Source organism: Pararge aegeria, chromosome 7 (genome assembly GCF_905163445.1).
Source record: "Pararge aegeria chromosome 7, ilParAegt1.1, whole genome shotgun sequence".
Taxonomy (NCBI): Eukaryota; Metazoa; Arthropoda; class Insecta; order Lepidoptera; family Nymphalidae; genus Pararge; species Pararge aegeria.
In genome coordinates, this window is record NC_053186.1 from 1,851,623 (window position 1) to 1,866,586 (window position 14,964).

The 14,964-nt window shown below is 35.4% G+C and overlaps 1 protein-coding gene across 1 annotated transcript in view; it reads right to left on the minus strand.

The window, feature by feature from the left end:
• Nucleotides 1–1,573: 1,573 nt before the first annotated feature.
• The window catches only part of LOC120625126 (segmentation polarity homeobox protein engrailed-like), a 31,721-nt gene continuing 18,330 nt past the window's right edge, over nt 1,574–14,964 (minus strand). The window contains exons 2-3 of the mRNA XM_039892066.1: nt 3,021–3,112; nt 1,574–2,181 (exon numbers count right to left, since the gene is read on the minus strand). Of these exons, the coding sequence (XP_039748000.1) occupies nt 1,951–2,181; nt 3,021–3,112 (323 nt within the window). The 3' untranslated portion in view covers nt 1,574–1,950. The remainder of the gene's footprint in view (nt 2,182–3,020; nt 3,113–14,964) is intronic.

Genomic DNA, 14,964 nt, shown 5'->3' on the forward strand with positions numbered 1-14,964 from the left:
TGGCGTGCACTTCATATATGCACAAATGCACTGCATACCCTAAAAATTTCATACCACTTGTGTAGAAGGAGAATTATGCAATTTTATGCGATCTTCCTGCTTTATGCCCTGGTAAAAACCATAGGGGTTTTAAACTGATTTCTACTTTCGCTTTGGCAACCAAGTAGGTATAACGCAACCGCATTTTGCTGTTAGTACGTACGTTCAAATGTAATTCAAAATGCATCCCAGCGATTACTGGTGATGCATTTTGAATTATTTGACGTAGCTTTAATCGTGAAACTACATCTAAACCATATTCGATTCAACTCATATTAATATGAACGATAACATAACTCGAGCAAATGTTTTATTTTGTTTTCCTATGTTTTAAAATACAAGCGACCTTGATAAACATTTTCACGGTGAAAAGAATTTCAGTCCGAAATCCGCGTTTAACTATTAGATAATAACTAGAACTATATATACAAACTTGCTTGGTTATTTTCATCGCATCTTTTTTTGTTTAATTAGTTATTAAATTATAGCCTTACTATCACAAACAGCTGTATAACGGTTATAGTAGCATAGGTTGCCTTGCGTAAAAATAATATTTTCTTTAAATTCAGAGAAAATAAGTGAATATAGTTGAATATTTTTGAAGGATATTGTGCTTTGGAATAAGGCCGTCCTTGCATGCATAAAATTTTTATCTTTTTGGTTTATTCTCTGTATATTTTGATGTTTGCGTGCAATAAAGTATTTCTTCTTTCTTCTTCTTATTTGGTATTTTTATCTCAATACTAGGTTTAAGGAAAAATAAAATACAGATAAGCCACAACGTAACAGCGGAATTATTAAAAAAAAAATTGCTTGTTTTGAATGGCAATTTCCATTTTGGATTACTTCCAATAGATCGCATCGTTAAGGTGGTATGAAGCTAATGAATAAATGTTTATTTTTTGAACACAGATGTACTGTGTTCACTCTGACGATGTTTTTATTATTCGCCCACTGCAGTAGCATCGTCGTAGCTCTCTTTACGTAAAACAAGCTGTTTAAGAGCTATACAATAGCTATGACAGCTCTCAACTCCTATTTTGTTTACGTCATGTGTTAAAGGTGATTTTATTCCAATATCTTTTGGTTAGTGTCAAGATGCCTTGTTAGCAAAAATCTATTTATATGTTTAAATATGAATTTATATTAGAGATAGTGAGATTCTAGTTAAGCTTATGTTTTAAATATTATAACAACGTTTTAATTACAATTATTTTTGGATCTAATAAACTTTTATGACCTAATAATACATAAACATTAGACTAATATGATGTATGAGAGCTTTATAATGACAATAGTGCTCCTATACAGCTTGGTGTATAGCCCTTATATAGCTCTTATACAGCAATGATAGTCAGAAAGATGAAGGCCTTAAGTGCATTCTTTGATAAGTAATAAATATTTACACTATAGTAAATTTAAGTACATATACTTAAAAGATTATTTTATGATACGCGATTTGCAGGAACCATTTTTTTTATTATTATTTTACTTCTAGCATAGATATATAAGTAAAGATACGGCGCTCCGACTATGTCTGTCTGAGCCTATTAAACTTGGTATTGAAATTGGATTCGAACGCTAATCACTCCGAGTCTTGTATGGGAGGCGATTGTGATTTTTTATTGAGAGTCATGCTTATTTATTTAATAAATGGTTTTACGAACTTTTCCAAAAGTGTATACGAACCACAATGTAGTTTATGAGTAGAAAAAATAACGCCAGTACTTTCTTCTAACGTAAATGCATCAGATAGCGGTTTGGAGCGTAGACAGATATTTTTATAAGTAGGTACAGAATAGTGATGTTAGCAAATAAAGTAAGAGGAAAGTTTGCGGTATAACATTCAGTTGATTCTATTAAGGCGAAGATACAATAATACACATTATTACTGTTAATTAGGTATTAGGGCTACGTGACATGAATTTCTTCTTCCTCATCACTTTCAGTCACCGTGCTATGGTTGTACAGCCCTTGCGCCATCAGCTGTAAGGCCAAGGGATTGCGCTGGCCTGTGGCCTTCTTGAGCTTCGCCCGCTTGTTCTGGAACCAGATCTTGATCTGGGCCTCAGCGAGTCCCAGCTCCGCTGCAAGGGATTGCCGCCTTCTTTCCGTGAGGTAGCGGTTTTCGGCGAACTCGTGCTGTTGACAAAAATGGTTTATTAGCACATTTAGTATCTAACAATGGATACGTACCTAATTTCTACAACTGGAAAATGTTTGTGTGATGAACATGAATGTTTTTCAGTGTCTGGGTGTTTATCTGTATATTATAAGAATTTATGTGTAATATATTCATAAAAAAAAATATTCATCAGCTATCTCAGTACCCATAACACAAGCTACGCTTACTTTGGGGCTAGATGGGGATGTGTGTATTGTGTAGTATATTTATTTATTTAATGATATCGGTGATAGCGCATTGGGTAGGAGCTCGACTTCACTTTCAAGGGCGTTTCGAATCCCACCTCTTACTTTTCTAAGTTATGTGCGTTTTAAGTAATTAAAATATCACTTGCTTCAACGGTGAAGTAAAACATCGTGAGGAAACCTGAACGCCATGCAGTTCTTCATAATGTTCTCAAAGTGTGTGGAGTCCACCAATCTGCACTGGGCCAGCGTGGTGGACTACGGCCTTACCCCTTTCACACTGTGCGAGGAGACCAGTGCTCTGTAGTGGGCCGGTAATGGGTTGACGTGATGATGACGTGAATGGATTATTTGTAAGAACAGTAAGCCATCCCTTTTGTAGTATTTAATGCTTTTTGGAACAGCGCCCGTCCGGGGAACTGCCGCCATGCTTAATACTGCTGCCAAGCGGCATTGCTGCGTACAGGTATACCGAGCGTGGTTGCTGGTGTAAAAACAGGCACGTGAGACTAAACACGTACGCCTACGTGAACACAGGGCGGGATTTTGCAGGAGTTGTTCGTTGATGTATGTTCGGTCTGGGCCTATATGTCAATGGGTAAGGAAGTTACCTTTAGTCGAGCCAGTTGCGCTGCACTGAAAGCCGTTCTCGGTCTCTTCTCTTCTGGAACCGACTTGTTCTTCATTCTTCTACTTCTCGGACCTGTTGACAAGAGAAAATGTTATTATTTTTTTTATATTTAAGTATGTTTATTAGAAGGGTTTATTGCACCTTGGTGGCCTTTTAATATACTGTGATCCGCGTATTTCGACCGCGTTTTTTAATCAAATATAATAAATCAAATTCCGTGGGAACCGGTTGTTTTCCTGGGATAAAAAGGTAGCCTATGTTACTACTACTATTATTGACACATCAAAAACCACTCCACTTTAGTAGTGTTTCTCAAACAGGCGGTTAGCCACTGCACTCCATTTAACAGTTCAAATTAATTATTTTACCTCTAATGTTCTAAACGTTTACCATAAAATGGGGTAAATGGGAGAAGTTTTTGAGCTAGCAACATTACGCATGTGTGAAGTGAGATGTGCGCAGGGCGTTTTTACATTTCTTGGACACAGCGCACGCAATAATGGCTGAACTAAGGAACCTGTATGTTCTTAGTTGTGTGGATCATCATATCAACCCATTACTAGCCCACTGGGCACGAGCGGTGGCGTGCACTTCATACAAGCACAAAAGCACTGCCTACCCTAAAAAAATTATAACTCATAAATGCAAACGATTTTACCATTATAATATGGCATCTTGCTTCTTTATGCATACCCTGGCGGTAAACCCTATGCACGCCCAGTGCCCAGTGGGGCACGAGTCTCCTCTCACAATGAAAAAGATTTAAGGCCGTAGTCCACCACGCTGGCCTAGTGCGGATTGGTGGACTCCACACACCTTTGAGAACATTATGGAGAACTCTCAGGCATGAAGGTGCGGTGAAGGAAGACATCTCGCGATTTAAGTTTTCCTTCACCGTTGAAGCAAGTTATATTTTAATTGCCTAAAACACACATAACTTAGTAACGTTAGAGGTGCGTGCTTGCATTCGAACTCGGCCCCCCGAAAGTAAGGTCGAAGCCCTACCACTGAGCAGTGGCGTGCATAGAGGGTACGCACAGGTATGCAGATGATATAAAATGAAGAAAATCTCCAGTAAGAGCTATAAAAACTTAAGGATAGGCATTGTAAAAGTTATAAAATCCTACCCTTAAGTATTTATAACTAGTACTGGAGATTTTCTTCATTTTATGTCATCTGCATACCCTGTGCATACCCTCTATGCACGTCACTCGTTTCCGTGACTTCTATTGATGAATAGTCGGATGTATTAAGCGGTGACCAACTACGCTTGGTTGTAGGTGACCTTGCACTTTTACTATTTTGATACGAAACCCTTAAAAAGAACCCAGCACACGACATAACTCAAAACGATTATCAATGCTAATTACATGTAATTACACTTGTAATTACTCTTACCCTTCTCTAAATAGGGCTGTCTCTAATTATTACAAAATGGAGTCTTGTTGGAGAACAAAATATCAATTAAACAACATTAATTCAGTTAAATGGGTTTAAATGAAGATAAATACGGTTTTGAGGGTACAAACATTACATTGCAAAGTTAAATTGAACTATTACCATTACGGGGCCGCGTTGACCTCAGCGTCAACTACGTAGTTTCTTTTACTCGACTGTTCTGAGAGAGGTAATGTGTTTATTCTCCTATGTACAAATAATTAAATTACGAGAGTAAATAGTATAACGGCAATACACACATCTCTATTTAGCCACAATTTAAGCGTATCTTGTGTTGTTGGTACTAGGATGACTGATGATTGTTAATGAATAAATCCACGAATCCGCACTGGGCCAGCATGGCGGACTACGGCCTTAACCCCCTTCTCACTGTGGTAGGAGACCCGTTACTTGAGGGGGACTGTAATGGGTTGATATGATGATGATGATACACCGAGACACTGAAAAACATTCAGGTTCATAACACAAAAATTTTCCGGTTGTGGGAATCGAACCCACAGACTTTGGCTCAGAAAGTAGGTACACTACTAACTGAGCAAATCGGCCGTCTACATGTTTGGTTGTATATATATTGCGCTCTAGAAACCAAATGCTTAGGCCGATTTGAATGATTCTTACGTGCATAGATTTATCTTCATCTTGCGAGTGTTAATAAAGACATTACAGTAATCAATATTCAATATGGCGACCACCAGACACCATATTATCTATGTCTATTGTCTATACAAACAACGAAACAACTCTATATACGCAAAAGTATAGGTATAGCTAACTAAACTTGTTGTGGAATAAAAAAAAATAAAAAAAAAACGTACTGGACGCATGTTTTATACCAAGGCCACATAACTTCATGAAGTATCCAACTTCATCCAAAACAGTATCCTCTTGACCAATTTCATTACAAATAGTTCATCAATTTCGACGTAACATAACAAAGGATAATTAAAAAATTAAATTATATATAGGTATAAGCAACTTCCAGAAAATATGACTGAGCAATTCCCTACATTTCTTATCGAGTAACTTAGGTAAAACAAAGATTACTTATTTCATTTCATTTTAGTTCGTTAATTATTTACAATTAAGTTGTTATTACGAAACGCTTAAATCTTTTTTGATTACATTTTAATGCTGCTGTTAAAACCTTCGCTTCTTACTAATAAAAAAAAAGAAACGAAACGTCAAAAGTTTAATGGCGCTTAAACTACTCGGTACTCGCTTTAACATTTTCATTATCCAAATTGATAATAAAAAACTGATTAAAATCTCGTTGCGTTTTAATTTACAACACTTATTGTAATAGTAAAGCAACTTACAATAAAAAATTCCGATCGTAAGTTCGTTTTAATTAATATGGTCACGAGCAAAAATATCTTTATCTTCACTAATTATCTTAAAATCCTGATTATTGACTGTATTTTTTAAAGAATAATTAGTAACTAAGTGAAGATATAGTAATGTTATTTTGAGAATTTATTTGTGAATAAATATTAATCATAATTTAATAAACTATTGTTATTTTAAATCAGCTTAGCTACATATCATTGAAAATCGACGCTAAATTTTGTGCGTGGGTTCGATTCCCACTACTGGAAAATGTTTGTATGATGAGCATGAATGTTTTTCAGTGGCCGGGTATTTATGTTTACGGTACGGTGGTACCCACGGTGATATTTATAACTTTTCTGCTAAATTTATAAATCAAATAAAGTACCTACAAAACGTAGATATATACATTGTCTATGGCTTTTTAAGAACTACAATCGTCTAGTCTAGCTTAATATTTGAACAGTAAATTTTACTTTATCTGTAGCAGCGATCGCAGTTTAGCGTGCGACTATGGCCTGCAATAAATCTACACGCGGCGAACCCCTATCACCAGAGGGAGGTAGTTTACTGTACGATACGAATCCGACACGATGCGATAGCTAGAAAATCAGTAGCTGCTAAAATAAGACTGAAGGGGCGGTGATAAAGTGTTATTTAACACTTTCTGCTACAATTAAGCGGTGTTTTGGTTATTTAGAGTTCATTTAAATTTCTTTATCTAGTTATAACAATCGTATAATTCGTCATTTTCTTAATTTAGCGCCCTTCTACAGACTTCCTCTGGCACGGGGGAATACTTCATTATAATCAGATGCCTTCCAATATGTGCTTTGGGCGCATCACCATCATCTCATACCTGAAGACCATGTAGAATTCACCACCACACTGGGTGGCGGAGATTCTGACTCCAATAAATAAGGCAGAATTCATCTTACCCACTTTGTGGAGCTACGAGTAAGAAGTAGTCTTAGAGATCTGTATCGCATTTGAATATCATTTGAGAAGATTTATTCTCCGTTCAAAGTCAAAAATATCTTTATTCACAGGTGGCACTTTTGATGCGTACACTGCATAAGAATTACACGTTAGTGAGATGCTGGCGATAGCCATATTCGTAAACTTAAAATTAAAGCTACGAGGGTTCCAAACGCGTCCTGGTCTAAGAAGAAGCCCACAACAAACTTAGCCGGGTTTTTTTTTTGCTGTCACCATCTCACATTGCCATTCAAAATGATTAGAAGAGCAGCTGGTTAGAGCAATAATTACACCCAAGCTTTTTTATCGATAACTTAGTCCTTTATACTATAATAACACTTTTCTATACTCTTACGTTTAAAATACGAACTTTGAACTTTTTAAGAGACATCTCCAAAAGTCAATGGGTAGTTTATTGATAACAAAAGTAATACGGTAAAAAAGTAGGTGTGTACTACTGAAACTATGTGAAAATTAAAAAAAATGTATATATGTGACATCAAATCTGACACATCCTGGTGACAAAACAAAATTCTTAATCTTATTCGAAAGAAAACCTATCTCAATAGAAAAAGTCGTATAACGTAAAGACAAATAGATCTCCTACTATATTTTAATCCGCGACAACAAAAAATGGCGTCAACACCACGACAATTTAAAATTTTCTCTCCTCTGTTACGAATTATATGCAAAAATAAATTATAATAATTTATCTTTACGTGACTTTTAAAAACTACTTCAAACATAAGGCTTGAATAATTTATATTAATTCTAACAGAGGGAATTTACAAAAAAAAAAAAAGTAGATTTACCAAACTTACCTATATCGTTTTAGAACATCTGTAAACAAATTTTATTTAAGTTATATTTATGTATATTGGTTTCTAATGGTAATATTTTTTCCCTAATTGTAAAGGTAAAAATTCGCTTGGGAGTATGAAAGTAAACGATTTAAAAATAAAACGTTCAATAATCAAAACATTTATCGCTTTTAAATTGTATTACCGGTGTTTTATAACGCAAATTCGCTTGACGCAATCAATTTGAAAATGGAACGAAAGCATCTTTAATGAATTCTGTGTTTTATTGCTACAAGAATAGAACAGGAAATGGTGTAAACACGATACGTGTAAAGAGAACGAGCGAATGAAAAATGCGTTTTAAAATCTTACAAATAGAGGTTCTTTTTATGCAAGTTTTGTTTTAAGGCAGTTTATCACTCGATAAAAGCGGGCAGTAACTTTTTTTTTTATTCGGGTTTTTAATTAAACAAACTTCGGTCTGGTATAGGATTTTCCGTAACGAGGTGTAATGTTTCTTAACGTGGTTGGAAAATATTGCTTTTCCGAGCGTATGCAGCACTTTTATAAGCTCTTTTAATTGTTCCTTTTTTTGAATTTTGGCAAAGGCTTAAATTGTATCTGGGCTCTATCTTTCTATGTTGTAGCATCCTAAATTATTTTATAAATGCGCGGATGGATTACCTTTTTCTATATTTTCTCTGCGGTGATTATTTTTACGAAGGCTGATGATTATGAAAATCAGCAGCTCTTTTCCAATATCATTATAAAATTTAACATGGCCGATTGACGCAGAGGGCGGTGACCCTGCTTTCTGAATCCAAGGCCGTGGGTTCGATTCCCACAACTGGACAATGTTTTTCAGTGTCTGGGTGTTTATCTGTATTTTATAAGTATTTATGTTTATTATTATTCATAAATATATTCATCAGTCATCTTAGTACCCATAGCACAAGCTACGCTAACTTTGGAGCTAGATGGAGATGCGTGAATTGTCTTAAAAAAAAAACAATATTTTCTTCTTGTGTAAGATGAGTGCCTGATAGCTACCTATTCATTTATTGCCTTGATAATCTTTAGCCTGAAAAAATAAACGGTTCAGGAATCTTTCACGAATCAAACGAGGGCTAAGTCGCGCGAACTGCTGGTTTGACTAAATGACTGTCGCTAATGGGTTAACCAAGTCCGCAAATAATCACCGAAGGGTTCCGCAGTTAGTAGGGAAAGGACAGACAAATAAACACATCCAATAAATTACTATCACCCCCGTAACGAGCGGTCCCGGGGGAGGGAATGTTAATATACAAACTTGTGCTAACCGGCCTTATGTTTCTAACTTTTAATTGTGGCTTTTTTAGCGAAGTGGCTAGGACTTCACTTTCGGGCCGTGTTTGAATCCCAGCTGTAGCTATTCTTAGTTATTTGCGTTTTAAGTGAATAAAATATCACTTGCTTCAACGGCGAAGGAAAACATCGTGAGGAAACCTGCATGCCTGATAGTTCTTCATAATGTTCTCAGAGGCGTGTGAAGTCCACCAATCCTCACAGGGCCAACGTGGTGAACTACGGCCTGAACAATGGGATGAGACCATGCCCTATAGTGACCCGCTAATGGGTTGATATGATGATGAACTGGCTTTTTTGTCATTTGTTGACTTCCCTGGCTCAGTGGTGAGCGCTTTGTCCTTACAAGCGGGTGGTCCAGAGTTCAGAGAGAAATTTGAGAATTTTTGATTTCTGATTTTTTTCTGGTCTAACTTGACAGTTAGATGCTAGCGGGCTAACCTGTTAGTATGACTACTAACAGGTTAGCCCGCTAGCATCTTTTACTTTTGACGGACGATTGGCGCAGGGGTCAGCGACCCTGCTTCCTTTGTCCAAGGCCATGGGTTCTATTCCCATAACTGGAAAATGTTTGTGTGATGAACATGAATGGTTTTTCAGTTTGTCGTCGGCTTCTTTTCGGTAGAATCTGCCTCTTGAACCGGTGGTAGAGTCACTACAAACAGATTTGATTATTAAGTCTTTATTTCCCTACTAATCCTTACGGATATTATATGCGAAAGTATGTTTGTATGTTTTTCCTTCCTGTCCGCCCACACTAAGAAACGAATCAACTTGTTTTTTGGCATAGAGTTAGTTAAGTGGTAGTGGAAGCGTACATGGGCTACTTTTTATCTCAGGTGAAGAAACGATCCCACGGGATTTTTAAAAAAGTGTGCTTACAATTCACTAACCACATTTTGTCAAACAAAATACATAATTAGCTATTTATAATATCGTCAAAATCCAAAAATATTATCGTGGTATGTACCCATTGGGTATATTATATATTTTTTAGAAAGTCTTAGTTTAAAATCTTTAATGAATTTAAAAAACTGGTTAATAGGATATCTACTTTAGAAACTCTAGTTCAACATATTATATGTTTAAGTTCGCGTTATTTCTTCATAACAGCCTTACTAAAGTCTTATTAGGGCTAAGTAAATAATTATATGTGTGCAAAGTACAATATTTCTCAGTAAACCATCTGTTTTGAAACGCCGGGTGGGTACGCGGAAAGCCGCACCATTTCGCATAGCTAAGCGCAATTAAGTAACATAAAATTGCTTAATCGATTTAGACATCCGATCGTGTGACAAAAACGGCTAAGCGCGAGTCGGGAATGCGAAAAAATGGTATTAATGGGGATATGAGATCAGCAACTTAGGTGGTCCCCCTTCGTCAAATTGTGAAGGTCGGAAAAATAGTTTTTAATTGTGCCACCAACCGACCTAATAATTTGACCGAATTAATACAATGGAATTGGAACCTCCCGGTTTGTTCAAGGATGATGGCAAGATACCAGACGTTATGACTAGTGAAAATATAAATAATATAAAATAATACGAAATAATATAACATAGTTGGATTTTAATTTTAATTTGAAATGAAATTTTATTTATTTTTTAATAGAAATTTAATTTATTCTAATTTTTAATTCTAGATTTTAATTAATTGCTGTTTTTTTATTCTTTATTTATTTATTTTTAAAATCTGTCTTTTATATTTATTAAGTGTTAAATTTTGTATTTGAAATAAAATTATTTTATTTTATTTTATTTATTTATTATTTATTATAGTACCGTGGTCGATGGGGCGTGCGCTGGTGTGGGATGCGACCTGCGTTGATTCGTTGGCAGCTTCTCACTTGCCGAGTACGTCCCAAAAAGTGGCAGCAGCTGCCGAATCTGCTCAAATGCTTAAGCGGCGTAAATACTCCGTTATTTGTAACGACTACGTTTTTGCGGCGCTTGCGTTTGAGACTCTGGAGCCATGGGTCTTCGGACACGAAAAATTTTATTAACATCGTCACAAAAATTGGTCCTTACATCTGGTGACCCAAGAGCTGGCGCTTATTTAGCCCAACGGCTAAGTCTAGCAATTCAAAGGGGCAATAGCGCCAGCATTTTGGGTAGGATGCCCATAAGTGAACATTTAGACGGCTTATATTTATTGTTAATACTAGCTGTTGCCGGCGACTTCGTCCGCTTTTGTTTTTGTTTTTCGAAAGACATGTGCCTCATATATATGGCAGCACTTTATATATTTAGGATAGCTAAGCCTAGTGTAAAATCGTCAACCACTTTCGTCCCCTCTCCCGACAGAACTGAGCTTAATTTTGGGATTAAAAGCATGCTATATTACTTTTAATACCCTCAGGAATATGTGTACAAAGTTTAGTGATGATCGGTTTAGTAGTTTTTGCATGAAAGCGTAAAAAACAAACTTATATTCATATTTATATTATAATATAATATATAAATAAATATATATAATATATAAAATATAAGTACGGATTAATTTTAATTTGTATTTATTATTTCCCTACAAAAATTTATTTTTCGTTGGTTTATTAATAAATACAGGGGTGTTATCATATCTATATTGTTTCTACACGATCATGCGAAAACGGTGTACATCCTTGGTGCGCAGGGTTCGGGCTAGTTCCAGCGGCCTTCTGAGGGCACTGGCTGGCAGGATTGTTTGTCAGTACCTGTGCCATTTCTGCATGGTACATGTGCTTTCCAATCGGGCATGCCAGAAGGGTTTTATATAAACTATTTCCTTAGGGTAAGTTTACTAATATTTAACTTTGTTTTGCACGCCTCATAAGCGAAGCGTTGAGGTGGGTATTACTGTTTACGCACACCGAGTGATTCTCCAACTTAAAATGTAACTTTTTTTATTCTCTATTGCTTTTATAAGTGAATATAAATAGACAAATGTTGAGAAAAAAACACTATTTTTAACACTCATGATATTTTTAAATCTCTTTTTATTATTTAAACTAATTAAAAAAAAGTTTAAAAAAGTTCTGTCTTGGACGTCCGTGTGTCTGTATGTGCGGATTCCGCATCTAGTGGTCACGATAACGAGCGAAATACTTCACTTATCGAGTTGGTTTTTTTTATAGGCTTAAGTATTTTGAGGAATACAAGCCTATTAATTTTCACGGTATAATTGGATGTAGTTTATTTATTATTTACAAATAATCTCAATTTTATTGTAATTAATGAGATTATGAGGCGTGCACTTTTGGATTTTCCAACTATTTTACCAACCATTTGTGATCCAAGTCGGTCGAAATAAATGACTTTTATTTTTTATTTTATATCAAGCCATTACCTACTACAGTTCGCTTGTTAGTTGATCACTAAGCCATTTGTGGTTAATGTTATCGTTCCGGGAATCCAACCCAGAATTCGGGATCCATAATCAACCAAAAAACCAACGGGGCAGTTTAACAGAAAGCTCAGCAATTCACCAAAAAATGCTATACCTCCGAAACTATGTGCGTTGAAAGCAATAACGAGTATAATGGAATTTTATGTCTTACTCCAAAATGAGCCGCCATTTTGTTAATTTCGGCCAAATTGCCTCAATTATAGCGGAATTATAATGAGGAATTATGCCCTGAACTAACTGTGCCTCGCGTCTTCGCATGCGGTATACCTTTACCGGACGGTAAATTTAATTTTAATTTTTAACCTTACATTTAATTTTAATATTATATACTTATAGCTGTAGTTAGTTTAAATTATGTATCTACCTTTTACACTGTGTATCTTTATTATTTATCGATATATGTACATATTTATTTTTCGGTTTATATAATATATGTTAGTTAATTAATAGTAAATATATGTTAGTTTTATGTAATTATTATTATAGTTGTGGGCTTATTTAGTTAGTTTAGTGGTATTAATTTTATTGCTGTATTTTTTAATTATTGTTTTTTTTTTGCTTGTTTCTTTTGTTAAATCTATTACTTTTAGCTTAGTTTATTATTAAATTAAAATATTAAAATGTGGTCAGTGGAAAGCTACGCATTTCCGAGGTTTTTTTGGCTTTCTTTCTGTTGCACGTTTATAATAAACTAACTGCCCCGGCGAACTTCGTACCACCAAACAGTTTTTTTGAAGTATATTTTAATACTTTTTCTCCTATTACGGACTAATGTATTCCGAAAATTTAATATAACAAAAATTGGTCCAGCCGTGCTTGAGTAATAATGGTGTAACTAACACAACTTTATTTTATATAAGTATTCTAGCTGACCCAAGCGCCATCTGTCGGGCTGATTTGTGAATCTAAACCATCAAGGGTGCCACCCAAACGCATACCGAAAAATTCATTCAAATCTGTCCAGCCGCCTAGGAGTTTAGTGACATACACACGCACCGAGAAGTATATCTAGATGAAGATAGATTGTTCGTGGTCCCTTCGTGTAGCACTGTTGCGCGAAGCATGGCACCTATACCGCGGTCATTGGCGTCATTCGACACGCTTTTGGACGTTGAAATACTCAAATATATTCCTCTGATCTGAGAATATTGAATGACCTCTATTAAAATATTCGCAGAGTACCTACCACTACAGTAAACTATATCAATATATTAAAGTCAATGTCAAATATTTCTTTATATCAATAGGAACATAGATGGCACTTTTGATGTGTACATTTCATGAAGTGAGTTGATGGCGATAACTAAATTCGTCAAATTAAAACTATAGCATCGCGGGTTCCAAACGCGCCCTGATCTAAGAAAAGATCACAACAAATTCAGCAGGTTTTTTTTTTTTAATCACCATCTCACATTGTCAATTAAACCTATTTAAGGAGCAACTTGGTTAGCTAAGAACACTTCAGACTAATTCAACTTTAAAAAAAAAAAATTAAAAAAGGTTCATCTCTTCGAGAAATACGATGCCACAGACAGACATACAAACATACATTAAACTTATAACAGCTCTTTGTTTTTGCGTCGGGGGTTTAACAGCCTTGAGTCAAGAAACAAACATACACTCAAATGTAAGAGATACCTACCTACTCATAATTCATATAGGGTAAATGCTTACAATGGGGGGTAATAACACCCAAAAAGGGGAGTAAAATCACCCAAAAATAAATCCGAAATCATTACATAGTAAAAAGTGTTATGTAAACTCACCCCATAATAACCCATAATACTACCCCCCGAAAAAAAATCAATTCTTGCAAACTTAACACAAACAAAAAGCAACCTTATTTCGTTTACACTTAACGCTTAAAATCCATTTATAAAGTTAAAACAAACCATTAATGTATTTGCTATACCAAATTGAGCTTTACTACGTACCAGTAATAAAGAACACTTTTGAACGGCATTGGATAATGCTTGTAATGCGAACTGAATACGTAATGAGACGTGGATGTATGAGTGTTTGGATGCGGCGTTTTAAATGTAATAAATTTTGTTGTTTATTTTGTTACGATTGATTAATTTTGTTAAGTTAACTTTGATAAGCAAGTAGCATATTCCCAGCATTAAATTAGGATTTAATTAGGATGATAAAAGACTTCGAACAGTATTAAGTGATAGCATGAAAGTAGCAGTAGTGGAGGAGATCGCTTTAAGCGATAAGGCCGCCTTTTCGCATATACTCGTATATTTTTTTACCTCTTGTTTTGTTTAATTTGTTTTTTTTTCTATATATGCAATAAAGACGTTCTATCTATCTATCTAAGTCTAAAGTAGGCAATGGGGAGATTCATATTTAACAGTCAATCAATTATGTTAACACATTATGTATGGACGCTTCATAAGTTCCTGTGATAGGCCTACATTTTTACAAATTTTGAAATTGAATTTGGATCAATCAAGCTCGTTGGACAAGATTAAACCCATGCAGCTCTAATCAGTTTCTACGCAGCATTAACATTGAATCGCTTGGCGGCACATATTTGTTGGTACGGTGGGAACTAGCCACGGCCGAAGCCTTCCATCAAACTAGACTAGAGAAAATTCAAAAATAATGAATTCTCAAATTTGGCGGGGT